A 22485-nucleotide genomic window follows, 5' to 3' on the forward strand; every position below is an offset into this window, starting at 1 on the left:
CGGGCCCCCCTGGATCTACGCCTATGGTATGAGCAATGTCTTTTTTGTTGAAAGTCTGTTAGTAGCCTATGATTCTAAAATTGTTCAAACTATTGATTCAAATACAAAATCAGCATTTAAAGTCTACACTGTAGTCAGTGCGAGTGTACGGCTTATAAACACACATCACTGATGAACAGTGTCAATCTACTAAAAGCTAGCACATACTAGAAATTTTTGTGCCTTAACAAAAAATGTATTGTTGAAAATCATTCTAGCATGCAAACAATAGAGACCAGCTTTCATCCTTGGTTCAAAAGTTTGTTGTCAAGCCTGATACATGCCCAATTCATCTACACTGCTGTTTTTATAACATTTCTTGATAAAAAAAAATTATATTAATATTCCTGTTGCTGTTGGTATTTATATCTAACACATTCACATCATTTATACCAGTCACATGTGTTATTGGGCTAACTGCAAGTTTATAAAATGTATTTCAAAAATTTTTGATCTGCAGTTTCATAACAACTCAGTTTATTAGCACTTGAATGTAAAATGATTAGTTTTGCCTAAAATTTTTGTGTTCTCTTTATTTCAGACCTCCAGGAAAGCTGGACTTCATAGACCACATTGTTGGAAATCAGCCTGATTTAGAGATGGAAGATGCAGCAAAATGGTGAGAGGAACATTATCTGTGTTGTTATAATCACAAGTTTCTTACATGCTTAGTCCAGGGACAATGTGTACACACACACACTATGAGGAAATAATACCTAGTAGTGATTCATATGTTGCAAGATGCCGTTTTCTTTCATATTTAACGATAAAGTTCTTGAGTTCACGAACAATAGTTCTTGCAACAATACAGCCATTTATTTCTCAAACTACTATGCTTATGAAATGGATTTTTCATCAACAAGAAACATAATAATATTAAAATGAAGGCATTTCCACCAGAAAACACCTAGAGAATTATTGTAAATAAGTGAAACTAAATTCTAGTTTTAACATGTATAGCCTAACATTGGTTTTTTTTTTGCAGGTATGAGCGGAACCTGATGTTCCATAGGTTCTGGTCAGTAGATGACTCTCAGATACACACAGAGTTCTCTGCCTTGCGGTCCATTGTCATGACCAACTGGGATGAAACAATCAAGGCAAGTCATCATTATTAACCCAACACAGCAGAGTTTTCACCCGTCGATTTGGCAGAAAATCAATAAGTCAATAAGTGCAGTTTTTCAACTGGACTCGCAATGACACATTATACGTCCATCTGTTTCCCGCCCATTTGTCAATCACATGATCTGCAGCCAATCAGAAGGCCTGGAAGATCTATCTGTCCATCCATCAAAAGCTTCCGAAGCTTTAACTTTTGATGAATAGATGAATTAAAACCTCAAAAAGTTTGCAAAGTATAGCTGACAACATTTATTATCTTAAAAGGTTTTGAAGTTTGCTTGTTTATCTGCTTCCATTACGTGTTATTGAATGTGTGTGAATACATTTAAAAAGTGTGATATTTGATACCAAAACGACAGACATAGCAGTGTAATTAATTAGTACGGTAAATCTGAAAATATATAATTTAATATCAAATGAGTTATAATGATCATCAGTCTTATCTCCCCATAAATAATAAATTTTCACCAAAATCTAAACCTTCTAGTCTATTGGCAGCATTCAAGTGGAAAAAAAATACTATGATGAATGTGTCGAGTGTTTTGTGATTGGTCAGCTAGCTGTGAGGGATGAACGGATGGCGAAGGATCATTGAGAGACCACCTTTTCACATAGTGCAATGTTAAAAAATTGCTAAACCCAGAAACAGGTACTTATTTTACATCCTAGTTGACAGGACGGCCAATGTCAATCTAGCACACATGGACACAAATTTTTAAGTCCCAGGTTCATTTAAAGCAGTGAAGTTAAGTTTTCAGTTTTGGTTTCCATGCGAGTGCAGATGCCGATAAACGAGCCTGCCCCGGGGAAGAAGAAGAGCCAGATTGCGGAGTACGTGGAGTACTATGGAGGAGCGGGTGTCCAGCACATCGCCCTCAACACCCAGGACATCATCACCGCCGTAAGCACACCACCCTCAGCTGCGCCCTCGTGGGACGAGGGTCTGCAACTCAATCCCCAGCATGACTCGGGGCTCACGAGCACAGAGGCAGGGCCGTAGCCAGGATTTTGTGGATGAGGAGGGGTTCCGGTTGACCACGGTGTCATTTTTTTTTAATTAGTAATTTATTTTACAACTCAATTTTAAAATAAAATTGATTGTCACACTAAAATTCCATGGGATAGTACACTTTAAGAACTACAAAGTTTACCCATTGAAATTTACTTAATGATTTAGCTTTATAAAAGAAAAATGAACCTTTTATATTTAGTATTTTATTTGTTTCTAATATTTTAATATACAGGTTTTTATGGCTTAAAAATAATGTTATTTAATGTATGAAAAACACACACAAAGTTTGTTAAAATACATCCTTATAGTAACACGTGTGGCTTCTTCGTACAATGCATGTTGGGCTATAAAGGGGAGGAAATCTATTATTGTAGCCAACTATGGATTACAATAATCATTGCCAAATAATCTTTCTGAAACCTTGTGTAGCTAAGTTGATATAATTTTCTTTTTCTATATTCGCTTGTTTATTTTTTATCTTTTAAATGCTGGAAGGGAGGGTCCAGACCCCACAGACCTCCTCCCTGGCTGCGTCATGGCAAGAGGGTTAAAGCCCACTATAATCTTAAAGGTCCTGTCTCCCAGGTAGGACTTGTGTGGTGAAACATGCTGCCGAATGTTTCAATGGTGGTTGTCACCGAGGAACAAGTCAAAGTGGAATTTTAGTTGAAAATCAGGACTTGGGAGATCTGAAACACTTGAATAATGATGTTTGACTAATTATTAATCATGCCATACAAATTCCCACTCACCAATAAACATGATGTTTTGAAGTGTACATGTGAAAATTTAAAGTTCTCTACTTCAAACATATCCTAAAATAACATCTCTGTTTGCACCTTTGGTGTAAGCTGATGGTGAAACTACACTTATTGTTTGGATGGAATTATTACTATTAAAATTCGCCACAACAGGATACATACATGATAGACTAGACTATACTCATGTTATGTTATACTATACAGTACCTAGGTTGATTAGAAGGTCAGCATTTGTGGATAATGGGTTTTACTTTTTTAGATCCGCAACCTTCGAAGCCGGGGCATGCACTTTCTGAAGATTCCAGATACGTATTACGATACTTTGCGTGAGCGACTCAGAGCTGACAAGGTTAACATCATCGAGGATCTCAATTCTTTACAGGTAAATATTGAAGTCTAACACAAATAATGTTCTCACATGCCAAATAGGTACATCATAATAACCAAGGGTCAAGGCTTATCTCACACGTAAACATTGGCTTACAAGTAAGTGATGACAAGTGTTCCCATTTATTTTGAGAACATTAATTTTTTCATCCATTAGTAAAGTTTAGATCATTCTGGTCAAAATAGGGAAGAAATATGAGGGAGTTTTGCCCAACCATTTTCTTAAAACAATGTGTCCTGAAAAAAAAAAAATCATTTAAATTTTAGTAAATTAAAAACAAGGGATATTCTGACATTATTATAAATTGATTTAAAATGGAAAATAATAATAGTCTAACTTTTAGCAATGATCAAAAATTACCTTCTAACATGGTGTTAATTCAATTTTGATACAATGCATTCCCAAACTATGTGATGCCCTAGCAAAATGATGATATTAAAAATATATACGTTCCCTCCATAGGTACTTCAAAATATGTGTGTCAGAGAAGACTATCCAGTAGCTAATGCCAGTCATTACTAATTTAGACCAAATGATGCATGACCATTACGAGGAATGCTCCTTACTCTCTTTCAAGTCTCTTAACAATATTCTGCCTCAACCAAACAGACACTGCTGCGAAATATCATGCTTAAACTATTTGTGCAGTTCAACAACACAACAAACGTGTTTTCATTGGCAGGAGCTGAATATTCTGATAGACTACGATGAGAATGGCTACTTGCTGCAGATCTTCACGAAGAACATGCAAGACAGGCCAACACTATTCCTGGAAGTCATACAGAGACACAACCACAGCGTAAGTGCAGACGATGCCGAGAACATTTCCCAGCTTAGTACCACTTCCAGGGTTCCTTCCCCATTTTTTCTGTCTCGCCTAACATTTTCTCCCTGCGTAATTGGGCTGGCTGGCAAAATAACACATACATATATTACAATGTAACAACCCAAGCTACAGCCTCCCCATTTGTTAAACAGTTTGATTAGTGATTTATTATATTTTCTGATCAAATTCAGTACCTGATTAGGTTTTTTGATATCATGTAAATAACAGCTGTTTATTCTGTTGAGAGTTAGTTGTGCATTTGCAATGAGTTTTATCATAATTTACATTAATTTGTGCTTTTTAAGTGTTTCTGATGATTTGCTTGGTTTATTGTGTATAAGCCAGTTTAAATTATTTTTGCCTGATAATTTAACTGCTTAGTTATGTGTTTATGTTTTCCCACATATTCAAGTATTGTTCGTTGTATTTTCTTTGATTTTTTAAGGCGTGGACACAGGGATGTTCTATCAGTTCTAGAACAATATCGCTGATGCAAAGGGTTTATCAGTTACGTAAGTGTAAAAGAGTGACAGATATTGGTTGAGCATGAGAAAAAAGGAGTCTACTATGTACTCGTGATTGGCTAATTTTTTCTGCTGGAAGGAATAAGCCATTGCTTGAAGTGAACCAACCAACCATTTCAGAGTGATTTTAGGACCAAGAAAAACCAAAATCAGGAACGTCAAACCAGGATTCGAACCTCAACCCACTGGAAAGCATCTTACCACTGTGTCAAGTCTTTACATGAACAATTGATGAGCTATTTTAGAATTGCAATTTTGCTTATTAGGTTTTAGTAAATATTATCCTCAAATTTAATATAAACTTTACTTGAAGCAAAAATTAAAGAAAATTATTTTAAACATGAGCTATTTAGTTACATGACAATGTTTTTTTTAAACACTTATGTACTGTGCAACTATTTTTTTAAATTTTATTTCTGTCCAATGTGTTTTTATTTTAGGGATTTGGTGCAGGCAACTTCAAAGCTCTTTTTGAAGCAATTGAACTGGACCAAGAAAGAAGAGGAAATCTCTGAAAAACGTATATACTTGTCAAATTAATACTGTGTGTCAAATTAAAAAAAAAATTGTTTACTTAATCTAAGTGAAAACATCAAAATTGCTGTTCATATTTTTAACAACAAAAAGATTGAAGGAAAAAAAATGTATCAAAAATATTTTATATGTAGAATAATATAAAAAGAACTGGTTGAACCCTACTCTAGAAGACCTCTATGTTTATCAATATATTTTTTCTCAATTTTATTGAGATTATCAACGGCCCTGTGTATTCCTACTGGCTAATCAGGAGCAGCTCTAATAAGTGACCAGGATACAATTAGTAAAAATGTTATGTACACAGCAGTGGATCCAGCTTAGAATTGAGTGTGGGAGTGGTAGAGGGGAAGAATGATGATAATCAGACAGTTTAGGCAGCGTGGAATTACCACAATTCTGACAAAATTTTAATTTATAGGTAAATCTCAGTGGATAAATTTTGTTTTAGTTTCATTTACTCAAAAGTTCTTCAACTAGCATTATATACAATTTTTTCCCCCATAAAATAATAGTAGCATAGAAAACCACACTAAACTCGTGTTTCCAATCGCATGCACCTTCTCTCTTGCAGTGCACTGCACACCTAGAAACTTGCGAGTTCAGCATCGCGGCATGCCACTCATCACTTTACAGTGTACAAAGCGGAAGAAGTTTTCTCCAATAACTGGGTGTTTAACTTCATCCGCCCAATAATTTACCCTTTAACTATTCAACTATTAAACTGGATTAAATAAAATGAACAAAATTTGCATTATAAATTATGATACATGTTAACAGGGGCGGATACAGGATTGACTTCTGAGGGGCCACCTGTAGTGTACCTAGTGTAATACAAGTTTATTACTTCAGAAGTGGTATTTTCCAGTGTATATTTTACCCTTCCGAAAGGAAGGGGGGGAGCATGTGCCCCCATTGCCCCCCTCTAAATTTGCCAATGCTGATTTGCCTATGTTGATTCTGAAGCTGTGCTACTTTAAGCTTCTACGCCCATTCGGAAAATGAGAGTTTGAGAGGCAAGGTTTAGTCATGACACTATAAGTAAAAAGAGGTAAGTGTATGTGAATGACATGAATTCATCTACGTAGGTATGTCACTACATTATTACTTGCCAAGTTATGGAATAAATAGGATGATTTATGTCACACAGATGGTGTCTCAGTGATCATAGTGGGTGACAAACACAGTTTGATACAGACTTGGTGCTTATGAATTTAAAAATGTTGAGGTGGTTACGAACTCACGACCTGTCTTTGCATTTTCGTGACAACTCAGTGATCACTGCCACCAAGATTTCATTTGGTACTTATGTCCTTTCAGTTTCATGTATGCCAAGTATTAAAATATGTCTTTTACCAAACTATCTGTTGAAAATAAACCTAAACACAGAGCTTTTTTTTAAATGATTTTAGAACAATCTACTTTTAAAAAAACTTTTACTAGGTCTATGTATACTAAAACATATTAAACAAACATAAAAAAAATTGTATGCATACTGAAAAGACTGTTGTTCACAGTTTCTTCTGTAAAAAAATCATTGAAACAGATAACACATTAAAAATTAACCATGTATATATGTATATATATAGTGTGTGTATGTATATATATATATACACATACATATACACACATACATACATACATAAATAGATACACACACATTAATATTCAATTTCAGTCACAATAAAATTTACTGGTAAGGCTTTAACGTTAATAGTTAAGAATACTTTCCATTTGGTCTATTTTGTATTTTTTTTTTTTAGTTTTTCTTCTTTAGGCATGTTATGAAATAACGATGAGAGTGAATTTTAATGATGCCCTCGCACCATGCAATGAATTATCACAGGATGAAAAAAAAAAGACTAGGTACATAAAAATAATTATCATATAATTATGTTTTTTAAATTTATACTTTAGTGATTGATATTAAATACTGGTCCATACAATTAAAAACATTTATTTTTTGTGAATATTAATCTTTCCCTCCTGCTCCATAAACATCATTTCACCTTTTATTATTTTTAATGATCTCAATGTCTACGAGGTGTTAAGCCTCAAGTAATTTGTTCACTGTACATAGTTAACTCTCAGCTATCTACACTTTTTGAGGGGACGATGCAGTATATAATTCATAATTGCATAAACGTATTCCACTGCCCATGGTCAATTAGTGGTTTATTATGAAAATGTAAGATATGCTAGCAAAAAATACACTTATTTAAATAATTCATATAATGCAAATGATGTGATGCTTTAGAGCTTTAGAATACATTAACCCTTCGTTGCCACAGGAAGCTAAAACACAGAGTCAGTTCGAACTTTTAGCAAGTAACCAGGAAAAATCCATATTCAATGGTTTCTTTTTGCAAGAAAATTAGTAATTTTATTGTTTGAATATTAATTTATTTTATTAGTTACAAGTTTCACAAATCTATTGATACTATAGAAGAGCTAATTCTATGTCATGGTCATGTTGCCAAAAAAAAAAATCATAAAACATTGAATGATCCATAGAGTTGAGCAGGTAAAGTTAGTTTCCAGTAGCGTCTTCCTATTATGATTCCTAATAAGATGGAAATTCATTTCAGTAGGTAGATGTAGATAGTTATATAGGTTTAAATCAAACATATGAACTTTGAAGTTGAGCATGAATCCTCATGACAAATAAAATAAGTTCTAAATGGGTGGATGTGCATCTCAAGCTGTTGAGCATGAGAAAGTGGTTCATAAAATGCTAATTAGGTTACTTTAGGCACCAACTGAATTTGTTTCTTCTGTTGCACTACTTTTTTATAATAAGGCAGAATATAGCTGAATATATTGAATGTAACTTTTCACCTATATGCTGTAGTCCAACAAAATAATTACTAAATTAAAAAAAAAAAAAAAAGTCTACTCTCAATTTCCCCCGCCCCTTCGAAACACGTGTTGCACCCACGGATGGAACTGCTTCAGTTGATCATGTACAAGCAAACATTTTAATGATATTTATGAAATTATGAAATACACAGGTAAAGGTTTGAAAAGTAAATACAAAGTTTGAAAAATACACATATGTATGTAATTGAAAGATTAGCTGAACAGTAACTAGGCATAGAATCACTTTCTCCATTCAGTCTACCACGAAAAACTAAAATACTTTTTAACAAGATTACTATTAACTCTATTAGCTTGCAAACAAACACTATACAGTAAAAGATACATGAAAAAATACATCAACACTAAACATATTAAAACAAACTTATAATCAGGCTAAAATAAGTAATCCTGTAAGCAAATGGAATATATAATTCATAAATGAAACACAGTCCAAATATTACAACCCATATGAGAACTAGTTTCTTTATGTTCATATTCAATTAAAAATTGAGTTATAACATAAAATCTTGCAAGTTCATTCCTGCCTTTAACTAACAAATTTATGTAAAACCATAACATTAAAATTTTTCAAATTGATTGTAGAAAATAAAGTTTATAATAGGTACTGTGAATACTTAAGAATTTGAAGGGGAAAAACTTCCAAAGGAAAATACACACCAAGAGTTCTAACTAAATAGTTTCAAGAACATAAAGAACTGAAAGAATGAAAGACGTGCTTTATGCGCGGACTGAAAGACTAGACTGGGTTTATATTAAAAAAGTGATGGCAGATTTAGCATTTCTTTCCGCAGAACAGAATTTTACCAAGTACTTACAATACAATATAACTGTGTCACTATATCTATTGCTCATGTGTATGACTGATTATGCACCTTTATACATCTGGTTAATTGAGACAATTAAATAGTTTTGAAATGTTTCATCAGAGGGAGAAATGTGAAAAGGTTTTTAAGTACAAACAAAGTCCAATTCAAAGTGTGTGTTTTCTACAAGGGTGATGAAAATTCTGCCTCACATGAAAGAAACAAACTGCCAGCTATATCACATTTAGCTAAAGCTTGCGACAAAGTGCTCGCAAGTACCGCAAGCCGACTTGCAAATTTACAAAACACCTCCTCTACACCTACGCAGACTGTCACAGTAGTATAAAAAAATGATTGCTACCTACAACGCTCCCGCAGAAGCCCAAATAAGCTCGCCTAGCATGCAGGAACAAGTCTAAATAGAGTGAGCAAATTATCTCCACCATTCATCTTGAACGATGATATTTTTAGAGAGCGCCACCATTACCTTCCCCTCAGTACAAAATTAAAAAAAGAAGATATTTACTAAATAAAAGGAATGTAGACATTATCATAAAATTATAAATAACTTATTCCTTGACATACATGTTGCTAATTGATTTTTTTTACACAGTACCAAACCTGCCAAATTATAAATACCATATGTACAGCCAACAATTTCTCCATGAAGGTCGGGTTTCTGGTGTCTGGCTGACAGACATGATCAATGCTCACGCGGTGTTATTAACTACCCTTTCAGTCCTTGTTCCCTGTAAGCATGCCAGAGAGTAGTTGCTGTAGTTGTATTGGCACAAAATAAGTACACATTCAAAAAACAAACATGACTAATCAGATCTACCAAGTGCCTTCCAGTTGCACTTCTTACAACCTCACGTGCTCATCCCCCGACTCTTAAGCGACCAATCACCTTGGTCCTACGAACCCTTCATAATGTACAATTACCACAGAGCAAATGATTTCTTCACATTAAAACACTTATTACAATAAAATAAACCGAATAGTGCTGGACAAATCCCAAAAAAACTTACCTAAAAGGCATTTTTTTGTTATTATTGTAACAACAAATGTTAATATTGTAAAAAGCCATAATTCCGACATCTTGCTTTGGTAAAAGATGTTTTTTTCGCTTATACTGTTTTAAACATACACAATGAGATACATACACAATGAGATGCGTGCAACTTCAATCGATCCTAGTGACAAACACCATTAATATAATTGTTCACATCCCCTCGCGGTGCGGAGAGGTCCCAAGACAAGACAGCGACACACTCGGTTCACTTGACGTGCTCAGTTTTATCACAAAGGTGGTCCGGCCTAGCAGTCGGCCCAGTGGTCCGACCATATGGGCGGCGGGGGGCCGGACCGGGCCGACTCTCAGTCCCACCCATTCTCCTTGATCATGTGGGCAAGCTCGATGATGTACTTGCCCTCCTTGTACTTCTGGCTCGATTCAAATGCATGCTCCTGCAGAAAAAAAACACCACGGGTAAAACCAAACATGAGCTTAAATCTTTATCACTATCTGAAAATATAAAAAAGATTACACAAACATGAAAAAGATGACAAAAGTAAATTAGGGTATAGTTTTACACTGAAACTACAGATTTCAAGTTTCTTTTTAAGTGAACACCAAAAGAAATAGTTTAAGATGATTTATTTTACAGTTGTTAAAAAATTATATATATATATTTTTTAAATTATTCATTATTCATTATTTTTGTTGAAAATAAATATTTAGAATTTTTTGTGACATTAGCAAAACGTTAAAATAAAAACTTAAAAGTACACCAAAGATACACAATTTTGAAAAACTTAAGTCATGACATACCCAATACATATATGGCAGAGCAAGCATTGGCGTGTCAGCCCACTTGCACAACTGAACCGAGCTCACGCTTCCTCCAATGAACATAAGGTGGCACGAGAAAAGTGCAATTCAGGAAAACCAAGGAAGATCCAATGCACCACGTCTGCAAGGCCGGAATGCACGGATGCCCACTCACGTATTTCCAGCCGAGCGTGGTCTTGCAGCACTCGCAGTAGATGTCTGCGACCGCGTGCAGCCCGGTGAGCAGCACTCGCTCTTCTGCCGGCCCACAGCCAACGTTCACCCTGCGGTCAGCAAGCACTGTTTAAGTAACCAGGAATACCAATGCATTACCCAGGGCTGTCAAGAGGAACTATGGACCCTAGGGAAAATAATAACGAAAATATTTTTCAAACACTTGTCAGTTTCAAAAAAAAATTAAGACTTCAAATGTTACCATGGCCATAGCTGTGAATATGATCTGAGCCTATTAAATGTTTTAAGGTTTCCAACCGTGGTGATCCCCCACTTTTCCCAACATAAAACTACGAAAAACTACAGAGGTAATTAAGGTAAATCTACCCCTGTCCGCACATTACCTTTCAAGTAGTTAAATTTTTTTTTGTGTGAGAACGTATTATTTGACTTTTTTTTAGTGCCAATGTGCTGTATTTTTTAAACTCATAACTTTTAAAAATCAAATAAAAATAAATTTTTATAATGACATTACAAGATGTCAGAAATGTGTAAATAGCAGTTTAAAACCAATTATTTTGTTTTAGAATTCAGACTCTCATATTAAAAAAAAAATGGGAGGTATTCTGCACTTCTTGAAACTCTTCGGTCATTTGCCCTCCCCTGAAATTCAAAGCTGGATCCACCACTGGTTTCCAATGTACACAATTAGGAATAGATTCATAATTTTCTATTCTGTCATGTGTTAAAAATATCAAGACTTATAACATAGCTGCCCCACAAAGGCCCTAATGTTGTTGTACGGAACAAACCAACTGACCAACTACTCATTTTTCCACAGGAAATTATTAGTTATTAAGATATTTGAAAGGAAAAAAATAAATTAAATACAAATGTTAGAGCTTCCAGTGAAGAAAGCTCTGTCCAAACTTGATTGTATGGTTGTAACAAGTAGCTCTTTTAACAATTATATTTTCAGGCTGTATTTATAAGAATTTTGCTAGTTTTCACAGTGAATAATTGAGTTATCATTCACATCTGAATTGCATGTTTTTGCTAGGCTAGGCAACATATCGTTGGAAAACTACAGTAAGTAGTTTTGTATAGGTTTTATTCATGTTAAATCATATCAAGTTATCTTGAAAGAACGTATTTACATGATTCTCTATTTATTTCAAAATTATAGAATACTTTTCTCTGAGCAGTAACATCTTGCTTTCTACAACACTTTTATTACTGGTGCACTGAATAATATATGTTAAAGGATTTAAAAAAAAAAATTTCTTTAGAGAAGTTTGTAAAAAAGATAGTTTCAACATCACAAAAAATCAGAAGGAAAAATAATTATAAAGCACTCAGAAAATTAAAGATCTTTACTCACAATACCTTCTTATAACCTTGTATAAAATCATTATAAATATTCATAGCCTACTGGTGAAATGCACAGATAAAAGAAAAGCAAATGAAATAAACAATTAAAATGAGGGAAGGGTAAAGGAAGTAACAAAAGAAAGGCAACAAGAGAGACAGCATAAGCAGACAAAGAAAGTGCACATAATTATTTCCATAAATATTAATATTACTTTCGAAAACCTTCTGAGTAAACTCAATTACCAATTAATTATTTCAAATGAAAAAGTTAAAATGTACTTAAAGACAAGTAAAAACCCAGAACAATTTTCTTTCTGCAAATCTGCTAAAAAAAAATATTTTATTTCAAATGCACGAAACAAATACATGGCAAAAAATTTATAATAAGATGCATTTTTTTGCACCTCCAGGTTCTGGGTTTCAATACAATGCAAGGTATGGATTAAGACTACGTAAAAAAAAAAACACCTCATAAAAGAAATTATGTTGAAAATAGTAAAATATATATTCTGGTAGCCATGAGACATTAGAAGGTAAACATTAAAAAAAAAATATCAAAATATGTAAAAACGTTTTTGAATCTGAAAACCAAAATTAACTAATTAATTAATGTGTTTTCATACTCACACTGAATTGAAGAGATATGCTCTCCCCTGGCTACCTTGAAAGGACTGGAAAAAGAAAAAAATTGGAATGAATGAAAATAAAATTACAATTCACATTAAGGACACATTTAATCTTCAAAATCATTGTGCTAAAATTCAGAACCTCGTGTCTTCAGCAAAATTTGGCATTGATGTAAAACCTTCAGTAGTTGAAAGAGCTGTTTACTTTTAAATAGGCCTAATTTAACACATGCATGCAGTATTTTCAAAGAACTTAAGCAACCATGTCCAACTAATTTGTAGTGTTAAAACTGATCTGAAAATCAAAATACAAAGCCTCAATTACCAACAAAATATTGGGAAAGAAATTGTAGTTCTTTCATGAACAGCTCCTTCAGTTGATAGACAAAAAATAGTTAATGTTACAAAAAAAAAATACTTTGCCACACAGAACTACCATTCCAAATCATATAGGTAATGAACCAAATCCAACACAATATAAAATGCAGATTTAACATGACTCAAAAACAAGCAATTTATTTTCCTTGCAAATTCAGATAATTATCTACATTTATAAGACATTTACTTTCAGGGAACAACATTTCATTATGTCTTTACAACAACCAAAATAGGTCATATGTGAAAAATAAACAAAGTACCAGAAAGTAAAATTGTATAAACTACCATTTGGTCTTTGGTTTTCATAACAGCACAATGTACATGATGACAGTTTAAAAAAAATGTACATAAACTTTACACTTATTCAACAAAAATATTTTTTTTAACTTGGGGAGACTTTATAAAAACGGGTAAGAAAATAATTTACTTCTTTACTTACATACACCCCTCAAGAAGAATTTTCATTTGCGATACTGATCCTTACCACGGGTGCCTTTGAGAGGCATGAGCAGTGGGATCGTAGAGGGGGAAAACGGTCCTCCACTCGCCGGGGAGACCACACATCCAAACCCATCCAAAACCATTCAAACCCAACCCATCCTCCCCCAGAAATGCTCCGACGTCACGGCGGACTTGCTACAGTGCTTCTCTCCTAAGCCTCCGAGGGGTTGAACAGCACCGTGAGCTCTACTTCCGGGTCGTAGATTGATCGAGAATCGCAAACAACACTCTATGACTTGAGCGTTATCCCAGCACTCGCATATATACGTGCTTGGCGGACGACGACGAAGAAAATGTGCCCAGTCCCACACGGAAAGTTGATAATTTAATTTTTATGACATTATTTTGCTCTAAGGGTCTGTAAATTTCGACAAATATTTTTCAGAATTATTCACTGTTGAAAATATTTGTGACAAAACAAAAAAAAAAATGCAAATGCAAAAGAGTAGGATATCATGTAAAATTAACAGAACAGAATTTAAAAAATCAACATGGTGTGTGGGACCAAACCTTACGGCGGTTTGTGAACATTGTTAAATGGTTTACGTAAGAAAATAAAAATTCCAAGATTCAAAACAACTTCAAATAGTTAAAAAACATATAATTGATTAAATAAAGTTAATTAACATAATGATTTTAAAATTATTCGATAGTGTCGACCTCGACTTCCAGTCATAGACGAGCAAGTTTGGCCATAGCAAATGTTCGGCTATCACAGAGCACATATTTGGTCGAGCAGTCGGATGCGGCAGGTCATGGTTCAGTTCCAGAGGACCGCACTGAGTGGGCCTGGGATAGTGGTGGCTCTCCACTCCGGCGGATTGCCGTTCCCATCAGAGGCAAGTTCTCCACGTGGAGATCCTTCGTGCAAGTCCACCAAACAATTAAAAAGCTGACCTGTGACAGGCCAAAAATCAGGTTTGGCAGTTCAAAAAATTATGCAAATAAATTATTTTACTGCATTGTTTCGGACTGTTTATGACCGAGGCATCGAGGGCTGGATCCTACCCGCACACCCACGGATAGCAACACCACTCCGCACGCCCCACCATTATCACTAAAAGAAAAAATAAAAGAAAAAGAAAACTACGCGGCTACTGTGTCCTTGCATAACAAACAAACACACAAGAGCATCGACAGCACTCCCTGGGCTGCTTCTTTCACGGGAGTTATTTTCGGCGCCATTACCGAAATGAGTTGTTCAGGGCACTCCAATCAGCAGACGTGGTCTTTACCACCTCTTCACTCGCGGGGGATTACACCAGAAAAGCACCGCTCCCAACCTTTTAACTATCACCACCAAGAGGCCATCCACCTTCTCAGGATCCGTTACGAGGTGGAGAGTGGTTCTTATCCTTTCCTACGGTGCGTTCCACCTTACCTTGACATTTTGGAACCAACTTACTAACTGTCATTCGAGTTAAGATTCAAACATTGCCTGTCTTCAACTGACCTATTAGAGCAAGTTCTTTCATGTTTTAAAACCTCGACTGAAAAACCCCTTACCTCGAATTTAAAACTGTTCAGACTACCAGTAATGAAGTGCACGGTATGCGTATTTACCGTCTGTATCGCCGCGGTAGTCTAGTGAAAACATGGAGAACAATACGCCTACGGGTATCGGAAGTAAACCACCACGCTTGGGTCAATAAAAACATCACGCAACTAGTGGGAATGCTCCACTTAGTTCCTTCATGCCCTTCAAATACGGACTATAAAAGTGAGAGGGATGATTGGTAGGGCCATGCATATTTCGCGAAAAGATTCCGAGACTAGTTATAAGTTAAAACACGGTAGCATCGTCTGTGTTTCGTGATTGGGTTAAATTATTTCAGGTACATGTCGACTGATACAACACCAATCAGAGTAATTCATTGCGGAAGTGGCTGAGTGGCTCGGTCAAACAAGGCGCCGACTTCTCTCGGAGACGGCCGCCAATCGCGAGGAAGAAACCGCTGCTGCGGGTATACCTTGTTGCAGTCTAACGGGCGTTCAGATTTATTCGCGAAAAATGCCTGCCCCTAATGATTGGCAATCGTTCGGACGCGCAAAACTTCGCACAGAAACTCCACGTTATCTTGCGTCGACAGTGACTATGTAAAACGGGATCAGGTTGGGTAAACCCAATATTTCAGTCGTGTGATTCACTACCTAGCTAAGGTTAGAAACATGAGTTGCATACAGGCATTTTCTTAGAGACGTTAACACGCGTGTCCATCAATAAGTGTTAACAGGATCTATTCATAAAACTGGTAACAACTGTTAAAAAAATTGCAGATAGTTAAAATGCAAAGTCGACATAAAACACCAAGATTGAAATTCTAAACAGTCACCAATTCAACCCATAAGTCGTTGAATCACAATTGACGCAAAACAAGTACGTTAATGGCGCGTGGTTTGGTTCAAAACAATTTTTTTAAGTGTAGTTTTTAAGTGCGCCTAAAATTTCGTGCACGCAAACATCATAATAAATCACAATCACACGCGCGACGGCCTGTTGAAACTGGCTCATTTAACGAAGCATGAACTAGATGCACGACCCGCCCGACTGCAGGGTCTCTTCCTAGACAGAAGCCCCACCCAGACTCTCACCCATCCCACCACGACCAATCAGGGATGACGAAGCCCCCCCCCCCCCCCTCCTCCTACACCAAGGCCAAAGGCTAGCCCAGCTCGCGCGGGGAGTAAATTACCCGACCTCTGACGTCAGACCACCCCCTCGCCAACGCTAACGCCATCTCCGCACGCGCGCGAGAGAGAGAGGAGTTCGTCGACTCCATGGAGCAAGCCTTGTTGACGGCGGGGTCTCCGCGAACAGAGCTGGCGTCCGCGCTGTTGTTTGTGTTCCATCTTCCCACTTGCCGGCTCGCACGAGGGTCGCCCAGCGGCACCTTCCAGCGTCACAGGGGAATCAACAATCAACAGTATTAACAGTTCCCGCGCTTCGCAACACGAATAAACCGATCTCGAATTTTCCACAGGCAGCACGTTGCATACAGGCCTACCGAGTTTTGTTGGCGAAATGGTTATTACAAACATTTGCTCTAGAAATTAAAAAAAAAATTTGTAATTTAGTGTAATTTTTTTTTAAACATTACACAGAATTAGAACATTAGCTTTGGAAATATTTTACATGAACGTCAATTCTGAAACAATTAATTGCACTCTTTAAGGCTTTAACGTAAGTGCCTAGTACGGCCATACAGAGAAACGAGGCTCCCCCCTCATTATTTAATGTACAAATTTTCAAATCCCAACTAAAGACTGTAAACGTTGATGTGACCATAACTCTAAAACTTGATATTTGCGTATCACAATTATTTTGAAAGATTTCTATGAATTATTAGAATAATAGTCATTTAATTATCGTCATATTAAAAAAACTCGATACCCATGGATTAGGATTCCCTCACCCCCTTTCCCGGGGGAGCTGAATTGTTGCCCGTTGGATGGGCAGCCCTTCAGGATTTTTCTGGCAATGGTTTGTTTGTACAGCGACTGGAAGGGCAGTCCATCCAATTTCTGAAAACATGCTTCTTTAAGTGTTTAAATAATCCTGAAAACTTTCCCCTTGGAAGGGCAGCCCATCAGGATTTTTCTTACAGTAGTGTTTTTGAAAGGTTGTCTGAATTGTTGCCCCTTGGATGGGCAGCCCATCAGAATTTTTCTGACAGTGGTGTTTTTGAAAGGTTGTCTGAATTGTTGCCCCTTGGATGGGCAGCCCTTCAGGATTTTTCTGACAGTGGTTAGTTTAGGTTAGGTTAGGTTAGGTTAGGTCACTTTACAATTGAGTCGCCCCCTTTTCCCACCGGCTCAAAAACCCATCGTATGGCCTTGGTTACAGAATCAAACTTATTATTAAGCAGGTAAATCCTACATAAGTCGGAAAGGTAAAAGTATTCCAGCCGAAAGCTGCATAAATACATTCAAATTCAAGTGCAGTGCAAAAAAAAAAAAAAAACCGAAGAAATTGACAGGGGAAAAATTATTTCATAGCTAATTTCATTAAACCAAAATGAGAAATACCAGTTTTGACTAAGTTCTACTGAACGAAGTACAACTGTGCGTCAAACATTGAAGGATAATGCAAAGGCCTCAGGTCATTTAGTTTTATATATATATATAGGGCAAGTGTACCGAATATGAGACCCCTTTTAAAAAATATTTCTATTTTGTTATTAAAACCACTATTGGTAGATTTATTTATCTTATATGATATATTATGTAATGCACTTTTACTTCAAAACAGGATTGAGCACTTGTATTAATACAGAAAATAATTAAACTAAGAAATAAAAAAAATGCGAAATTTTGTGAAAACAAAAATGTGTTCCTAATATGAGACACCCCCTACATTATGTTACAAATTCCATATTTGATATCATTTAGTCACTTTTTGCACTTTTGTTTGTTACACATAGGACACACAAAACATGGATCGGCTCCGCAATCTTCATGAGCGCACCCATAGCACTTGAGGCACTGCCGCCATTTCTAGCCATGTTTGTCCTCTGAGAAAAGGCAGCCGCATAACAAACACTCTGCATCCATCACTTTCAGATCCATCACTTTCATTTGAACTGTCATGCAGCGAAATATTTTCGTCACTGGAGTCCTCAGAATCCACAGCGATGAATGATTTGATAGTAATCCTTAATTTGTCCGTGTTTCGAGATCTGGTTTGTGTAGGTCTAGCTTCGTTTCCTTTCTGTTTCCCAAGAACCAATTTCTTACGAGCTTCAGCCTTTTTCTTTCTTGCGACATTTTCATCCAAGCTTGTTTTGTATGGCGATGATGTGATAACATTAGCACTGCCACATCTACTGGATGTTTCTTTTGAAGGAAAATTTGGTAGTGGTGAAATATCCACAGGTCTGATAAAGGGACTAACTGCACTGCTGCAACATGGCTGATCTGTCTGCATCGAAGTTTCTCTTGGGTGGCTCTGGTCTTCTCTACAAATGGCTGTATCTGAATTCTCTTGAGCTCCATTTTCTTATCTAGTTTCTTGGCCATTTAATGATTTAGAGAAAGCACCAAATTCATAATCACGAAATATGTTTCGGTTAAATGGAAACAGGCCTGTTTTATTAAAATAATTAACAGATATTTCCATTGTTGCTGCTCTTTGGTATGCAGCACTGAAAAGTTTAGCCACTGAAAAGTTTAGCCACTGTAAAGTTTGTAACAACATGATTTGGGTTTCGGCACAGCCAGTCTTCTACTTCTTGAGCATAAGATGTCTTGAGAGGGAACATAAAAACCTACGTCCAACGGCTGCATCTTATGAGATGAGTGTGGAGGTAAGCAGATGATCGAAACGTGGCTTTCCCTGGCCTTCTCCGCAGGGCCTACATGTCTAACTATGTTCTATCACAAAATTTTAAGATATTTTATATATAATTAAACTTATTAGTTACTGTTCTTACAGCGACAGTATTATTTTAAATCTAAATCACCTAATATGAGACCCTTACTCCTAATATGAGACCCTATCTCAAATTAGGACACGTAAGTGGTCTCATATTAGGCACCTTGTCATGGCCGCTACAAAACACATCAACAAGGCTGAAATTTTAAACTGCCATAGTTCCTTATTTATACACATGGAAGCTTACTTCACTGCTCATAAGAAAGTATGAATGGATAATTAATATAAACGTACCTCTATGTTGATAATAAAGCTGCAAGATGCCACTCACGAAAACTCAAAATGAAGAAAATCGTATAAACTGTTATTCTGATTCTCGCGCGCATCAGATAAATGTCTCACTCTATCCGTGGTCGGGAAATGGAGGCTGCTAGTAGTTCCAAGAGCGGCTGATAGGTAGCAGCTCTTACTTGTCAAGATAACCAAGGGTCTCATATTAAGGCCGGGTCTCATATTTGGGTCACCTTATATATATATATATATCTTACAAAAACCAATTATAACATGTTCATAACAATAAGGTTCCTGTTAGTAATCACACCATCATGTGAGAACGGAGATTTGAATCAGAATAGTTCCCAGAAGCTTTGTGAGGCTGAAAAAGAATGTGTGAAACAGCATATAAATTCTTTTACTATTTACAATAGTGAGTCTCACTATTGCAGAGCTCAACCAGCAAGAAAACAACTTGATTAAAGTTTATTCTTTTTTAAATGTATTCTTTTCATCAAGATTAAGTGTTCAGAAGAAGTTAAAACACCAGTCAAGTATAATATGTATAGGCACATTTTTGTCAACGATATTCAATTGAGGATTCAAAGAGAGAAAATCTGATCGGTGCAACCTCTATGAATAATACAAAGTGTCAAAAACATACAACACACACACTGAAAATTAAAAAAAAGTACTGGAAACACATTGAAGAAAAAGAAGCGAAGAGAAAACTTAGGAATGAGCACAGGAAACAGAAGTCTGATTCAGTACTTTGCTTTGACTTGCACAATGTATTCTCATGTCCAAGAGCAGAAGTTAGTAAATTTTTTTTACAAAAGAAAATTAAGTTTATATAATTTTAACACCTCATTATTCAAACCAGTATATATGCTTTGTGGACAGAAGCATTTATTGCAAATCCGGAAATGACCTTGTTAGTACCTTTAAATCCATTCTAGGCAGGGTTTTACCGAGTTGATCACATGGAGCGATTCTTGCGTTCCGCATAACCGGAATGTTTTATTTCCTGTGCTGTTTTGAATTTCCTCAATGAAAATCATCAATGTTTTATTCGGTGCCTGGACATCCATGCGTTCAGGAGGTTGATAGTGCACACAATGCCATTGAAAAAGCCATGGTAAAAAATGAGTTCTTCTCCCCAGTTGGATTTACTCGATTAAAAATGATGGATCAAAAAATACTCTCTTCGACCAATACAACTCTGCAATTCAGATTTTTATGACTTTAGATCGGTGTCGAAGATTTTTAATTTTCAAGTTATCCCATTTGTCCAAGTAACAGTATTGGAATTTACACAAAGCCTGGCATAAATTTCATACCAAACATACTTCACTCAAAACACTTGGAAAGGTCACATGAAATTTTACCGAGGATGCAAACGATCAAAGGGCATAACTTTAACTTCTGGAGATAATGAATGTACGAAATTGGACGAACAGTTAATTAAACAAAAAAACATTGACTAATATTACACCATTCCTATTGTAAAATAAGAAGGACGATGTCAATGACATGTTGAAGTACATGCCTCCTGTGGATCAGGAATATTATACAGCTATCAAGCTATAATGAAATAATGATACATAGGCTGACTTCATTGTACTGAAATTCAAAATGACTTAAATTTTCTTATTATTGAATTATTTTGCTTGTAAGTAATGAAAAATAAAGTTGAATATTAGTACAATTATTTGTTTTAATTAATCAGATTTTATCACCCTAACGTATTTAAACTAGGAAAATGTGGTTTATTTTTGGACGGAAAAAAAAATTTTTTTTCTTATAAAATGACTGAAGAAACAAGTCTAGAGGTAAGTGACACTTGAAAATGTATGATATTCTTGAATAGCATGATCATATACCAATTTCTTGTAGTTTTCAGAGGTTGTTTGCAGCAGCAGTTATACAAATAATGAGGTAGGGGGAAAGTTAACACAATTATGCTGCAATTTTATTTAAAAAAAATTGTGAATTCTCTTTACAGTTCATTGTGACAAGCGTCGAATAGTACATATCAAAAAATCACTACTTTAGGTAGAGAGATAACTTAATTTTAAGTTAATGAAACTTTGACATCAATTTACACGAAACAAATGAAGTGTGAGTTGACACCTTGTCATTCCAAATGGTCGGCATGTGTCCAATATTTGCTCTCAAACACTCGGAATAATGTGAAACCGAGCCTTAAGTTAGGGGTCTTTTGATTACAACCTGGTTAAATGTGTCGAGCTTCAGCTAGGTGCAGCGACCGTAATTCACAGCGTGTAACAATAATTTCCGGTTCGTCGCTGACGTTACCGAATCGCAACTCTCGATAAGCAAAGGTCGATATATCTCGAGAATCCCGCCACCAGAGAGCTGCCGAAGGAAATCCGCTGCAAACCGAACAGCGCATATGGGAGTGAAAAAAAAAGGTGGGTGAAAAAAAAAAGGGGGGGGGGGGCAGAAATTCCCCGGTAAAAGTTTGGTGCCTCCAACTTTACGAAGAAAGATGGTGTGCCCGTCAAGGGAGCCATTACCGCCAGAACGTCCTCGCCTGCGCATTTTTTTCCCCCTTCTTTTTTCTCTCCTAGACACCTGTTACGCATCCACGCGTCATTTTCCCGCCTGACAAGCTACATCGACGGGAATAGTGCTAGGGATCGCCCGGGACTTGGCAAGAAAAAGTTCTAGGAACGTACAAATGGGCAACATTATCGTCTCTAATGACGTAGCTGTCAATATAAACGGTAAACATATCCTGCCTCTTACGCCCGAAGCTAAGATCGGCTTGCACAGTGGAGATGAGGTAAAGTTAGGTATTTCTACTCAAAAATTTAACAAACTAATCACTGGAAGAGACCAAAACTACAATGGCTTTTTAAGTATAAAAAATATCGCTGTAGAGAGCCAACAATAAAAAGGTTAAAAGTATAAAAAATATTTAAAAACAAAACCAAAAACCATTTGATTAATCTCTAAAGATTCAAGTTTTCCTTGCCGGACTGTGCAAGCCAGCTTCAAAGAGTCAGTGCCTTATTTTTTTTATACGTACGAGCGCTTAGCAG

General features: G+C 36.1%; 2 protein-coding genes across 4 annotated transcripts in view; one reads left to right on the forward strand and one right to left on the reverse strand.

Moving 5' to 3' along the window:
* Positions 1–5373, forward strand: part of LOC134542120 (4-hydroxyphenylpyruvate dioxygenase) — a 28189-nt gene extending 22816 nt beyond the window's left edge. Inside the window, exons 7-12 of one of the 2 annotated variants that reach the window (XM_063386086.1) lie at positions 581–658; positions 1025–1139; positions 1946–2065; positions 3197–3319; positions 4008–4124; positions 5116–5373. In XM_063386086.1, coding sequence (XP_063242156.1) covers positions 581–658; positions 1025–1139; positions 1946–2065; positions 3197–3319; positions 4008–4124; positions 5116–5190 — 628 coding nt within the window. In that variant the 3' untranslated portion in view covers positions 5191–5373. Of the gene's footprint in view, positions 1–580; positions 659–1024; positions 1140–1945; positions 2066–3196; positions 3320–4007 lie in introns of both variants that reach the window. The other variant, XM_063386085.1, reaches the window with a different exon arrangement.
* Positions 5374–8247: 2874 nt separating this feature from the next.
* Positions 8248–22485, reverse strand: part of LOC134542121 (protein yippee-like 2) — a 401716-nt gene continuing 387478 nt past the window's right edge. For both annotated transcript variants that reach the window (XM_063386087.1, XM_063386088.1), the window contains 3 exons: positions 12896–12939; positions 10899–11007; positions 8248–10359 (listed from right to left, as the gene is read on the reverse strand). In XM_063386087.1, coding sequence (XP_063242157.1) covers positions 10270–10359; positions 10899–11007; positions 12896–12939 — 243 coding nt within the window. In that variant the 3' untranslated portion in view covers positions 8248–10269. The remainder of the gene's footprint in view (positions 10360–10898; positions 11008–12895; positions 12940–22485) is intronic.

The sequence above is a fragment of the Bacillus rossius genome, assembly GCF_032445375.1.
Source record: "Bacillus rossius redtenbacheri isolate Brsri chromosome 4 unlocalized genomic scaffold, Brsri_v3 Brsri_v3_scf4_2, whole genome shotgun sequence".
Lineage (NCBI taxonomy): Eukaryota > Metazoa > Arthropoda > Insecta > Phasmatodea > Bacillidae > Bacillus > Bacillus rossius.